At 33.1% G+C, this 13,322-nt stretch overlaps 3 protein-coding genes across 3 annotated transcripts in view; all 3 read left to right on the top strand.

The window, feature by feature from the left end:
- LOC105963211 (glycerol-3-phosphate acyltransferase ATS12, chloroplastic) overlaps positions 1-13,031 on the top strand; it is a 66,773-nt gene extending 53,742 nt beyond the window's left edge. Inside the window, exon 13 of the mRNA XM_088818695.1 lies at positions 12,799-13,031. The gene's annotated coding sequence lies outside the window, so the exon portion shown is untranslated. The remainder of the gene's footprint in view (positions 1-12,798) is intronic.
- Positions 7,262-8,815, top strand: LOC105964493 (uncharacterized). The gene is made up of 5 exons (XM_088818696.1): positions 7,262-7,431; positions 7,497-7,802; positions 7,893-8,192; positions 8,301-8,514; positions 8,629-8,815. Exons 1-5 carry the CDS (start codon positions 7,288-7,290, stop codon positions 8,709-8,711), a joined length of 1,047 nt encoding a protein of 348 aa, XP_088674822.1. The 5' UTR covers positions 7,262-7,287; the 3' UTR covers positions 8,712-8,815.
- Positions 9,038-12,600, top strand: LOC148770478 (glycerol-3-phosphate acyltransferase, chloroplastic-like). Its single transcript, XM_088818320.1, has 10 exons — positions 9,038-9,097; positions 9,473-9,507; positions 9,573-9,630; positions 10,312-10,413; positions 10,510-10,571; positions 10,665-10,775; positions 10,941-11,019; positions 11,355-11,474; positions 11,562-11,675; positions 12,434-12,600. The coding sequence occupies exons 1-10, from the start codon at positions 9,038-9,040 to the stop codon at positions 12,566-12,568; spliced, it is 876 nt and encodes a 291-aa protein (XP_088674446.1). The 3' UTR covers positions 12,569-12,600.
- Positions 13,032-13,322: the final 291 nt, after the last annotated feature.

Here is a 13,322-nt window from a genome sequence, read left to right as displayed (position 1 = left end):
TCTCTCAATTTATGCATCAACCAACAAGTGATCACTGGAATGCAGTTAAACGTTTATTGCGCTATTTGTGTGGCACCTTAGATCATGGCATTTCTCTTCGTCAAAAATCCCCACTTACACTTCATGCATATTCAGACGCTGATTGGGGAGGTAACAAAGATGACTACACTTCTACTAGTGCTTATATAGTCTATCTTGGTCAGAATCCTATCTCTTGGAGCTCTAAGAAACAACGTACTGTAGCGCGCTCATCCACTGAAGCTGAATATCGATCTGTAGCCTCTACAGCTGCAGAAATTCGATGGATATGTTCTCTCCTCACTGAACTTGGTGTACATCTGCCTCAGTCTCCTGTCATTTACTGTGATAATGTTGGAGCAACAAACCTTTGTTCGAATCCGGTCTTCCACTCACGCATGAAACACATTGCTCTCGACTATCATTTTGTTCGGCAACTGGTTAAAAATGGTTTACTACGAGTATCACATATTTCTGCACCAGATCAACTAGCTGATGCTCTTACTAAACCTCTTGCTCGCTCTCAATTTGACATTCTTAAAGCCAAGATTGGACTTGCACCACGATCGTCCATCTTGCGGGGGCATGATAAAGATAATACTTAAGAAAGTCAAAGGAGGAAATCAAGGCTATCAAACAAAGGATAAAATCATGGGAATTCAAATTCAAAGAATCCGTATGAAATTATTCTAATTGATTTAATCAATTTAATATTGTAACTTATTTCCTATTTTGAACATTTTATAATCTGTATATATATTCCCTGTATTGATGTAAATGAAACACAATTCATCTTCTTCTAATCTCTTCAGATCCGACGGGTCCTCAGGTCCCGTACTTGGTCGGATCCATGGTTAATTTGAGAAGTCACCTATTGATCTGAAACTTCATCTGAAAATTCGCCGCCGCTAGAATCCGCTCCCAAGTATCTGAAGCTGATTAAACATGTGTTGTACTCAAAAGGGTCTGGAAGAGGCCTTAACGACGCCGTCTACTACTCCGGCGAATGCGCGTGTACAATTATGGTCGAGGAATTCTTTGGAAGGTGGCATTAAGATCGTAGCGAAGCATTTGGGAAAAAGTCGAACGGCCCCGGTGGTCATCCTGGGAGAGACGATTTGCTGATGGAACAGCAAGACCGAATCCTACAACTCCTCATCTGACAAAGGTACACTTCTCCCCAAAACTGTATGTTATATTAAATTTAATTTAATTCTCGCTTAACATTTACTTATTGAATTTCCCTAATTCATTCATTTTGTACTTGTTTCAGAATGAACTTTGGCCTAAAATACTAATTGTTCCTTATGTTTATCTTCTTAAGTAAGCTCCATACATTACACCGTACCAGTGTGCCTTGGACTAAAGGGTAGGTGAAATCTTGTTGACTTTAGGATCGACTTTCGTAATTTACAGACCAAACGATAATCAGTTTAGGCATCTCATGATGAGGGACTTTCGTGCCTTTTCTAAGAATGCAAGGGAATAACACTACCGAAAAATTGTCTTGCTAAGAAAATTTATGTTTAAATCATTTTAACATGTTATATTTTATTGGTATAAATCTTTTTATCAATGCACTTTCACGTTTTTGTGTTTTGAATTGAGTGAAAAATATGAAAATACTATATATAATTGTAGCTACTTGAGGAGTCTGAGATATGTTGAACATTACTCGTGTTGCCAATAGTTGGATTGAATTTTGTGTTATATAATAAATAATAGTATGTGGATTTTTCTCGCAGGTTATTTCTTAATTATTTGTTGAACTTGATTATACCCTTAATTAGTTGACTTCCTAGATTGAGTTTGTTAATTAATTTATGTTATTTAGATGTAAACATCTCTATTGACATCATCTATTTGTCTAAAGAAGTGGCCTTATGTCAACTGAAATATTTGTTATTAGTTTATTTGTATGTTGCTTTTGTCCGATAATAATTTCATCACACCAGTGAAATGCATTTTTCTAAGTTATTTGAATGTGTATTGGATATGTGAAAGTTGAATATATGTTTACTTTTTTTTTTAACATGTTTTTACCAAAAAATAAACTAAAAAGCAATTTGACACACAAACAGACCATCACATTGATGATTTCTCCGAATTAACTAAAAATATTTTTTTCAAGAATAAAAAAGTCAATTAACAGTTAAATTACTGTCTCCGACAGTTAAATAACTGCTGGAGACAGTAATTTAGCAACAAATACAGTAATATTAATTAAAAGTATTTTTTTTAAGAATAAAAAAGTCAATTAACAGTTAAATTACTGTCTCCGACAGTTAAATAACTGCTGGAGACAGTAATTTAGCAACGAATACAGTAATATTAATTAAAATATTTTTGAAGAAAAAAAAAAAAAAAAAACAGTCAATTAACAGTTAAATTACTGTCTCCGACAGTTAAATAGCTGCTGGAGACAGTAATTTAGTAGCCAAGACAGTAAAATTAATTAAAATATTTTTTTTAAGACAAAACAAAATTATTAAAAAAAAAAAAAAAAGTCAACGCCGGAGACCCGGCGGTCAACGGCCGTTGACCTGCCGGAAAAAAATTTCAGGAAAACAAAAATTCAAAAAAAAAAAAAAAAAAAAAAAAAGTCAACGCCGGAGACCGGCGGTCAATGCCGGAATCTGGCCGGAAAAAAAAAATTCAGAAAAAAAAATTATTTTCTGAAAAAAAAAGTTTTGGGGGTTAATGTGATATATTTGTTTAAATCCGGGGTCAATGTGTAATATTTAAGAAGTTAGAGCATAATGGGTGGAATTGATAAGAATTAGGGTTAAAATTGGGGTCAAAATTGAAATTAGGGTTAAAATTGGTTAATTGATGAAATTGGGATAAATTGGGGTGTAAATCATGAAATTGGAGTTGAATTGGGTTTCAATGAATTGGGGGTAATTTTGGTATATATAAAGGAATTTTCCTTATTTGCAAATAAGTTTGAATGGGGTGGATTTATTTGAAAGACAAAAAAGTTGGATGTCCCTCTTTTAATTAAGTGCTCTTGTCATGGGTTTTTTTGTGATTACCCCTTCTTTTATACCATTTATTTATTTTTTTATTTCAATTTTCATTTAAACTAATTTGAATGATATTTTAATTCTAAACAAATTACGTTTTTCAAGGAATTATCCTGATTTTCTGGCTACATTTGTCATTTAATTATTTTTTACTTTTATTATTTATTTCTTACTTTTATTATTTTATTATTTCAATTTTCATTTAAACTAATTACGTATCTTTTAATGATATATTATTGTGTGGTGAATTCTTTTATACCATTTATTTATTTTATTATTTTTTTATTTCAATTTTCATTTAAACTAATTTTAATGATGTTTTAATTCTAAACTAATTACGTTTTTTCAAGGAATTATCCAGATTTTTCTCCCACACCAAATCTACGTATCTTTTATTATTTTATTATTTTCATTTTATTAATCTTATTAATAAAAGGAAGGTTGCATTGGTAAACACTAGGGCAATTTTTCCCGCTTATTTGAATTTTACAATTATCAATTACTTTTATTATTTTATTTTATTTTATTTAGTAAATTAAGAATCAAGAATTTATATTGTTATGCTTAATCAGTGAAAATTAGGTAGGCCGAGGAAGCTACTATTGGTTCTTCATATTGTTTTATCTGTTGCAATATTGTGCTTCCAACTTTGATTATTGTCTGCAGTTCGTTTAGCAATTATTTGTTTATTTGTTCAACGGGCGTGTTCAACGGGCGATTTCTGGCAACAATCCAAATTCGTTCTATTGGATTCGTAAAGAAAAAAAACGACCACAAGGTACGTATTGTTTTCTTAGTTTATTGTTTGTTAAACTCTCTCCAAATCTAATTTTATACCCTCTTGGAATTTAAATTTTAATGTGTAATTGTCGGTATTTTTTCCATTAAGGATTTATTTGTTTCACTATTATTATTTGTTGGTGGATTAAACTATTTAAGTGCTTGCAAATCAAAATTTGGGGGATAGAGATTTTAGGGAATCAAAACTTTTCCAGTTAGTTATGTTTATTCGCATGAAATTTAACCAATATTTGTATCCTTTATGAACAGTGTTCTTCTGAAAATTCTTTTATTTATGTATTGAGAGTTTCCTTCAAAGAAAAGATGTGTATCGTTTCATTTGTAATTTCTTAACAACTAAACGTAAAAATTAATTTAATTTCGTCATTTGCATCATTAATGTCTACCTATACTAAATATTTTTTTCATGCGTTTGTGTTTTTACTGGGCATGTTTTTTTATAAAAGATTGATGAAGATTAAAGAATACTAGCTAGCTGACAGCAGTTTGTAAGGTTCCCACAACTAGCAAGTGTTAGGGTTATACACTCAATGTATTACTCCAAAGTTGTGGCGTATAACCAAGCATCTTAGTCAAATGGTAATATGTTTTCAATATATTTATGTATCTTTTATTCTGGACATCTAATATGTTTACAAAAATTACATTTCAGTTTTATGAATAAGAATATTTTTAATTCATTTTTTTTTTGTATTCTTAAGTTTTCTGGCCTGGTTGACATAATAATAATATCACTGCACTAAGTCATATACAAAATATTTCAAGAAACTTTGAAAATTCGAATCGTGTACATTTTTCATTAATTATATTAAATATTTTTTTTCCATGTATTTTTATTTTTATGTGTTTCTTTTTAAATAATCTCTAAAAATACAAAAATTTCGTGCATCACAAATCTAAAGTTAGTTTTGTGTTTACAGTTAAGCATCTCATTTAAATGGTCATATGCTAAGTCTATAAAGCTAACTTAAGTCAACTCCCATACTCCAATCCAGTAGCATTTGAAACTGTACAACATTTTGTCATTAATTATTTTGAATGTTGACTAGGTTTATGAGATTCTACACCCGATGAAATACACCATATAGCTTTAAACCGTACATCTACATAAATAACTATCCACTAAGCGCACATACATATGGACGTGTGTGTTATTATGTGTAGATCTACGGTTAAAAACTACATGGTGTAATTCACTAAGTGTAGGTTCTACACAAATTCAACCCCTAAAAATTATATTGGTAGTGATAGGGACTACAAGTGTACAACCAAGTGATTGTTACTGTGTTAATTTTATTAGATGCATTGAATTGTTGTTGCATGCTGGGAAAATAATTGACAATATAATATAATTATGCAATATTGGTTTTGCTTATTATGATGTATCATGAAATTTGACTAGAAAAGTTCTTTATTTCCATTTTTTTTATGGTCTTCCTGCAATTAATAATATAAACTATTCTAATTTTGACACCTTAATTTTATGATATAAACGAAATATTATTTTGCATTAATTTTATTCTAATCCCGTGCATCGCACGGGTGAAATTACTAGTATATATAAAATTAAGAATTTTGGAATAATTTAGATTATATAAAATATTAAAGGAATGGTAAATAAATTAAAGTTGCAAATAGCAAAATATTTGTTTTATTAGGAGATTTTGATTTTTTGAAATATTCAAAAATACCCACATATTCAAAATTTTTGAAAACAATTGAAATATTATATGTATTAGAAAAAAAAAAAAACAAGCATATATGTCATATACAAGAATTTTGGAATAAAATAAATAAAAAAAACTTTGAAAATACAAAGTAGAGGGGCTCATCAAAGTCTCGAACTCTGCACCTCTTTGTATTTGTAGGTACAACTTTACCAGTTCAGCTACAACATCTCATCCGCAAGTTATACATTTACAGTTAGATAATATATAAATATATAGGGAATATTTTTTTTTTTAAATCAAGGGTGTGCAGTTGCACACCCTAGGACCACATTGGATACGCCACTGACCACTTCTGAGGTATGGTCAAATACGAAAACCCCCCTTTTGTTTGGATAATTACAACCAACCTTCAACTCATCAAATTTAGTGGAATCTTCGAGATTATATAGAATATTATCACTTTTAATTTGTACCCGTTTTATCTTATTCGAACTCTACGTTTTGAAGCAAGATAATCATAATATGTGTTTTTTCGCTTGTATATATTAGATTGTGGTGCATCAAAAACTGTATTATTACACAAAACGAGTACAAACTAGAACACATTTCACATAATCTAGATGATTATGTTGAATTTGACACCATAAGAGTGGAGATGTAAGAAAAAAATCATAGTTAAGGGGTAGATGTAATTATCTAAACAAGAGGGGTTTTTTCGTAAATTAACCATACCTCAGGGGGGTGTTTGTAATTTACCCATATATGTAAATATAATTTCGGAAAATATAGGAATTCATTTCGGATCGGAATTCGGAAATTCCGGATATTCTATATCAAAATCCGATTCCAATCCGATTTTTTCGGAAATTTCGGATATCGGACTATACAAAACTGCTCCAAAATCGGAAATATTTGGATCGAAATCGGTTCCGATTTCCACCCCTAGGCCCACCATATTATATAATTTAAATGCAATTTTTAGCAAAAAAAATAAAATAAAAAACATCAACGGGAGTCAGCTACAGTAGTAGCCAAACAATCCTCACCAATGATTTTAATCAAGCCAGACAGCTAACTGGGTCACGGTTGGACCCGTTCAACTGGATTTTTTAATTTTTTATTTATTTAATTATTTATATATATTTAAAAATAATTATTATATTTTTAAATTATTTATTTATTTATGATTATGATCAACTAAATATTTATCTAAAGATCACAATTCTATTTATTAACCACCCGAATAAAATATAAAAATACACAAAAAAGCACAAATTATAGAAACTACATAAAATTGAAAAATAAATCAAATTAAATCAATTTTTGAAACATAAAAGCATAAACCCTACATTGAAATAACACTTGCGCCGTCAACTCCCCTCTCTCACATCTTCTTCCTCTACCCATTTTCTTAAATTTCCTTTCTTAATCATCCTTCTTCCTCCACTCGCCCACCAGCCACAACCGCATCACTCTCAATTTTCTTGTCAACCCAGTGAAGAGGTAATCGATTTTTTACTTTTCTTTTTTTTTCCTCGTTTTGATGAAAAACCGGGTTTTTTCTGGTTCCGGGTTGGCGGTTCAACCGTGGGTTTTCCGGTTCTTCATCACCTGACCCGGTTTTTAGGCATTTTTGGGTTTTTACATCCAACCGGACCGGACTTGGCGGCGGTTCGCGGTTAAACCGGTCGGACCGGCCGGTCCGGTCCGAGTTTCAAAACATTGGTCCTCACCCTCTTTCAACAATGGCGGCAGGTCTTCAAATTGATCCGATGGATTCTTGTGCTTATATTGGACGACTTGGATCTGTTTATTTTGGACGACTTGGATGTCTCGTCTATGGTTTGGCTTTGGGCACGACCGATGAGTCCCTTCGAAGTGCCTTTTCTCAGTTTGGAGAAATCAACAGTGTCATGGTATGTTTGTCTAAATTGCTTTTTAGTTTTTATTTATTTTTTATTGTTTATTGTGGTGGTTTCAGATTGGGATCAATCGTCGTACTGGAGAGAATATGGGTGCCGTGTTGTTTGAGGATGATAGATATGTGAGAGAAGCTGTTGTGGGGATGAACGGGAAGAAGATTGGCGGTCACCGTATCACCGTTAAAGAGTCTCGGTGTCCTGGCTTACCCCGCTGCGGCGGCGACGGTCTTCAAATCGATCCGATGGCTTCTTCTTCTTCTTTTTTTGGACGACTTGGATGTGTCGTCTATGGTTTGGCGTTGGGCATGACCGATGAATCCCTCCGACGCGCCTTTTCTCAGTTTGGAGACATCGTCAGTTTGACGGTCTGTTTATCTATCTAAGATGCCGCCGGTCTATTGCTTTTTATGTTTTTTTATTATTGATTTTTGTGGTGGTGTTGTTGATTTTTTCAGATTGGGATCAATCGTCGTACCGGAGAAAATATTGGTGCCGTCGTGTTTGACAATGAGACATCGGCGAGAGAAGCTATCGAGGAGATGAACGGGAAGAAGATTGGCCGTCGCCTTATCACTGTTAAAGGGTCTCGGTTTCCTAGCTTTCCCTGCAGCGGTGAAGATCTTCTAAGAAATCCCATGGCTTCTTCTGCTTATTTTGGACGACTGGGATGCGTCGTCTATGGTTTGGCGTTGGGCACGACCGATGAATCCCTCCGATGCGCCTTTTCTCAGTTTGGAGAAATCGTCAGTTTGACGGTCTGTTTGTCTATCTAAGATGCATGCCGGTCAATTGCTTTTTAGTTTTCAATTGCTTTTTAGTTTTTTTATTATTGATTTTTGTGTTGTTGGTGTTGAATTTTTCAGATTGGGATCAATCGTCGTACTGGAGAAAATATTGGTGCCGTTGTGTTTGACAATGAGACATCGGCGAGAGAAGCTGTCGAGGAGATGAACGGGAAGAAGATTGGTGGTCATCATATCACCGTTAAAGAGTCTCGGTTTCCTGGCTTTCCCTGCAGCGGTGAGGTTTTTCAAAGATATCCCATGGCTTCGTCTGCTGATTCTGGACCACCTGGATGTGTTGGTGAGGTTTTTCAAAGATATCCCATGGCTTCGTCTCCTGATTCTGGACCACCTGGATGTGTTGTCCCACCTGGATGTGTCGTCCCACCTGGATGTGTCTTCCCTTGAGCGCAATTCGGAGAAATCATCAATGTGATGGTCTGTTTGTCTGTCAAATTGCTTTTTAGTTTATTTTTTGGTAAAAATATGTGAAAGGTTAGATTTGCAATTAAAAAGAAAAGGTATACTTGATAAATTTTCTTGATGCGATGGTTATCTTTGAAGATGCAAGAATATTTTATATACAAAAGTTATTAGATTTTAGAAAATCGGTTTTCAGCCTAACCCTCAAGAAATAAAGATAAATTCTTTGGATTAAATACAGACTTCTTCAAACTCAAAACCAAGCAAGTAAAATCTTTTAGCAATTTTAAACTCTTAATTTTGAATGTGTCTGGCAACCAATTTTACATTAGCTTGGGTTGAAGTTTGAGTTGACTCACCAGAATTAGTTTGGGGGGTTATGGGAGGGGGAGGAAATGGGGGTTAGAGTCAGTTTGATTCACTTACAGCTGCAAGACAAGGTTAAAGTTGTAAATGTATACACTTAACTCTGATTTTTTATTAAATAAAAAATCTGATTTTGATAAAAAAAAATCTGATTTAAAAAAAAAAGAATCTGATTGTTGATGTCTCCTTGTACTTGGTGAGTTATAAGATCAGCAAATAAAATTCAGATGAGTTAATTACTATTAATGTTGCTATTGCCTATTTTACATTTTTAAAGGATATAAAATAACATTTCTCATTTCTCATATAAACAAATATGTTTTTACCCAAGGCCTGCTCCAGAAAGGGATTATGACTTGCAGCCTTTTGTAGAGGATCTCGAAAAATGCGTCACGGCCTTATGTTTCCTACATTACTTCATGACTAATATTCAAGTCATGAATTTTTCTTATTTCCCCTTGTAGAAATTTCCTTCATCCTTCAGCAATGTAGCTTCTAGGTATTTGTAAACAGAGCAAATAGATTTACAGTGTGCCTCTAACCTTAACCTAATTTCCATTTCAGAAATTCATTTGTTGGCAATATCTCCGTGTTCAATGAAATCGAGAAGAAGCTTGAGCAGGTAAACATTTTAGTGCTTAAGTCTATTATTTGTTAACTTCATGTTATAGTTCTTCCTATTATCTGACGCACTATGCACATAGTAAAGGTCTCTTCTTATAGCAGGAAGAGATCTTTAAGATATGTAAATTGATTACATCAAAGAATCATACAAATCCTCATAGTAAACTGCTATCGATTACAAAATATACTGTTACAAAATAATAACAAGAAAATTAGGAAGTAAATCTTAATAATCAGGACAAAGATTGACATTTTCACACGATTCCTTACGGAATCCGCCTTTTCAGCAGAGCTAGTGCTTCAACAGAAATTCCTTAATCTCGAGTCCCTATTCGTTGCCCCTTCAATCTACTAATGCTTCTAAATATGAGGATGTGATTGGACGTTGGTAATTTAATTGAGAGCTTTGAGTGCAATTTTTCTCTTCTACTCGTTTTGCAGAATGGATGACCGTATTGATTTTTATGAAATTAAATATTGAGGTGCTGCAATGCCTATTTGTTAAGCATGTAAAAGCTAATTCTGGTAGCAGTATGACAACATACTACCCAGTTGTGACCTCATTGTTTGTTTCATTCTCTGCTCATTTGCTTTACAAATTTTGTGTTTTTTATGCTTTATTTCTCTTTAGTAAGATTGGCATCTGTTTCTAAGAGTACATCATTTTCTTAACTGTCAGGGTGAGAATGTAATTTTGATATCCAACCACCAAACAGAAGCAGATCCAGCTGTTATTGCTTTATTGCTTGAATCCACTAATCCATTTATTGCCGAGAATTTGGTAACTACAATATGGTCTAGCTATAAACACAACTGTGATATTTATACATACATTAGGTACTCTATAAGTTTGCCAATATGTTTATTCATATTGCAGATCTATGTGGCAGGAGACAGGGTGATTACAGATCCTCTTTGCAAACCATTTAGTATGGGCAGGTGTTAAGTTTAATATTCTTCAATATTTTGATTTAGTGATGTATGCCTTTTATTGAGAAGTGAACCCCACTTTTTGAATTTTTAATTGGTCAGGAATCTCTTATGTGTCTACTCAAAGAAACACATGAGCGATGATCCTGATCTCCTAGATATGAAGAAAAGAGCAAACACAAAAAGTTTGAAAGAAATGTCGCTGCTTTTGAGGTACATTTTTATTGCGTTTTATAGTTTTAGATTTCTGGTTATATACCAATAAATTGTTATTTCAACGTATTAATTTTGATTGTTACAAATTTTATTTTGATCTTTCTTATTACTGATGCTTTTATTTTTTTGGAAAAGATTTATTGTTTACTTTCATTGTTAAAGGGGTGGATCAAAAATTATTTGGATCGCGCCAAGTGGTGGAAGGGACCGTCCAGATCCTGCTACAAACGAATGGTATCCAGTATGTGTTCTTCCATATTTACTTAGTCTGCCTCATATAATTTTATATCTCTAAAAAGAAAGTTACGTAAATGATGGATGTCAATGGTATGTCATCGATTTTATCTTGTCAAATCAGGATCTCGTCTTTCCTTTTCGCTGGTATTTTGCCATTTCTCCATTATAATATTTCTCTGTTGGAGTATTATAACCTCAATTTATTGTACTACATTAATGATTATCTAACAATCCGACAATTAAACTTGTTCTTTCCTGTCTGCTGCCTAGCCTTTGGCCAACTCCCGTTTTATGTTAGTCTTAGTTTTGACCTATACATACTGACATTAAGATGTACAGGCGCCATTTGATGCATCCTCGGTGGACAACATGAGAAGGCTTGTGGAACATGCTGGGATTCCTGGACATATATACCCCTTGGCAATGATGTGCCATGAAATTATGCCCCCTCCAGCCCAGGTAAAATATGAATTTATCGTTTATCAACCCGTAATTTCTTTACTTATATGCATCTAACAAAAGTTTGTTTGTTTGTTTGTTTGTTAGGTTGAGAAAGACATTGGGGAGAAAAGAGTAATTTCCTTTCACGGGGTTGGGTTATCAGCTGCACCCAGTATCAATTATCACGAAATTGCTTCGGATTTGAAAGATCCTGAGAAGGTTATCTATCATTCTTTTTCTGATTAAAACCATATGAAAACATAAATCGGGATTTCGGTCTAATTTGGATTAGAATACTCTTTAACTAGAGGCCAATAAGATTATAGGTCTGACTCAATGAGTTGAACTCTTATACACGTCCAAAATTCTGACATGTTTGAGATACCGATTGCGATATTATTGCATCATACCCCTAGGTGCTGTCGTTTGAACATCAAGGATAAACCTAAATTGACGCTTATAAACGGAACCTTTACACCTTGAAAATTTCTTCGACTATGACCTTTACATACACTAGCCACTTATACATAGCTTTGTTCAACACGGTACCTATATACATTTCATATAATTCAGGATGTTTTTTTCTGAGGGTTTCTGTCGCCTCCTCTACCAAAAATCTATTTTTAGCATGGAGTCTCCAAATATTTTGAACGTGTTCCCCTTCTAAGACTTTAAAAAGGTCCATAATTAGACAATCGTGGTTAATTTCCTTTTTTTTTTTTTTTTTGAGGAATGAATATTAAGTTAAGTCAATAAAATATGCAAAATCTAGGACCGTAATGGAGTGATCTAGTAGAAGAGCCTATCTCGATCTAAAAGCTTGCACGTACGTCTATAGCATATTAGAAGTTGATTATTAAAACGATTAATATTGAGTCTATACTAGTAGGTATTTTAAATATATGAAAATGGTGCACGTATATATAAGAATTATACGTTTCTAGGGGAGTTATATCACAGGTGTACATGTATTGCAGGCAAAAATTGCATACACAGAGTCAGTATATTCTTCTGTATGTGAGCAGTACAATGTGTTAAAATCAGCAATACAAGGCAAACAAGGTCTGGAGGCATCAACTCCTAGCATCTCATTGTCGCAACCATCGCAATAGTTGCATTCGATTCTTTCTGCCTTATCACAGGTATTTTTTCTTCTTCTTTTCGTCTTCTAGTACTTTCTTGAAAAAATGCAATTACCCTGTGTACTGCATTCCTTTTGCATTGTCGATCGGTTTGATTGGGATTACTCTACTTTTTTTCATATTGTTCTTGAATGTTTCGAATGTGGATAAATTTTTATCGTCGTTGCAGTAAAAAAAAAAAAATCTGTGATCTTTTGCAGGCGAAAAAACCTCTTCTTTTGCAGGCTAATTTTGGTCCTCAACAAGCTGTCCTTTTTTTTTTTTTTTATAATATTTATTATTTTTCTTCCCCCCCTTCTCATTTGGATTAAAAAAAAAGCATAGAGATGAGATATTCTTGGAGTTTCACACCATTTGAACATTGTATAGTACTTTTAATTCTTGTAATAGGTTATACTATTAATATTTTAATCAATTACGTGTATATTGCAAATATGATTAGAGCGTTTGACATTGATGTATGAAAACTGAATTAATTGCTTCTGATTTTAATTGACATTATTTTCATGATAAAGTTGTAACTTTTTCAAAATGAAAAGTTGTTTTACTACTTGTACTCTTCACACTAGTTTTGTGTGTGCGAAAGAGAAACAAAGAACAAAAAGAAAAAAATGAACGAGATAAATAACTCTTTTTTGCGTTGGCTGTACGGTCGTTCACTCGTAAACGTGAAAAAAAATTGAATAAAGGGAATTAAATTAAAAGGTGGTCAAAGTCAATTATT

The sequence above is a fragment of the Erythranthe guttata genome, chromosome 5, assembly GCF_056151865.1.
Source record: "Erythranthe guttata isolate IM_541 chromosome 5, IM_541, whole genome shotgun sequence".
Lineage (NCBI taxonomy): Eukaryota > Viridiplantae > Streptophyta > Magnoliopsida > Lamiales > Phrymaceae > Erythranthe > Erythranthe guttata.
This window is presented reverse-complemented; position numbering and strand designations above follow the sequence as displayed.

Excerpts from the sequence above, each read along its gene's own strand:
- LOC148770478 (XM_088818320.1), top strand. The coding sequence starts at position 9,038 with ATGGGGGTTAGAGTCAGTTTGATTCACTTACAGCTGCAAGACAAGGTT. Across the intron at positions 9,098-9,472 it reads ACAAGGTTAAAGTTGTAAAT|AAATTTCCTTCATCCTTCAG; the intron begins GTATACACTTAA and ends TTCCCCTTGTAG. Across the intron at positions 11,020-11,354 it reads CTACAAACGAATGGTATCCA|GCGCCATTTGATGCATCCTC; the intron begins GTATGTGTTCTT and ends TAAGATGTACAG.
- LOC105964493 (XM_088818696.1), top strand. The coding sequence starts at position 7,288 with ATGGATTCTTGTGCTTATATTGGACGACTTGGATCTGTTTATTTTGGA. Across the intron at positions 7,432-7,496 it reads GAGAAATCAACAGTGTCATG|ATTGGGATCAATCGTCGTAC; the intron begins GTATGTTTGTCT and ends TGGTGGTTTCAG. Across the intron at positions 7,803-7,892 it reads GAGACATCGTCAGTTTGACG|ATTGGGATCAATCGTCGTAC; the intron begins GTCTGTTTATCT and ends TGATTTTTTCAG.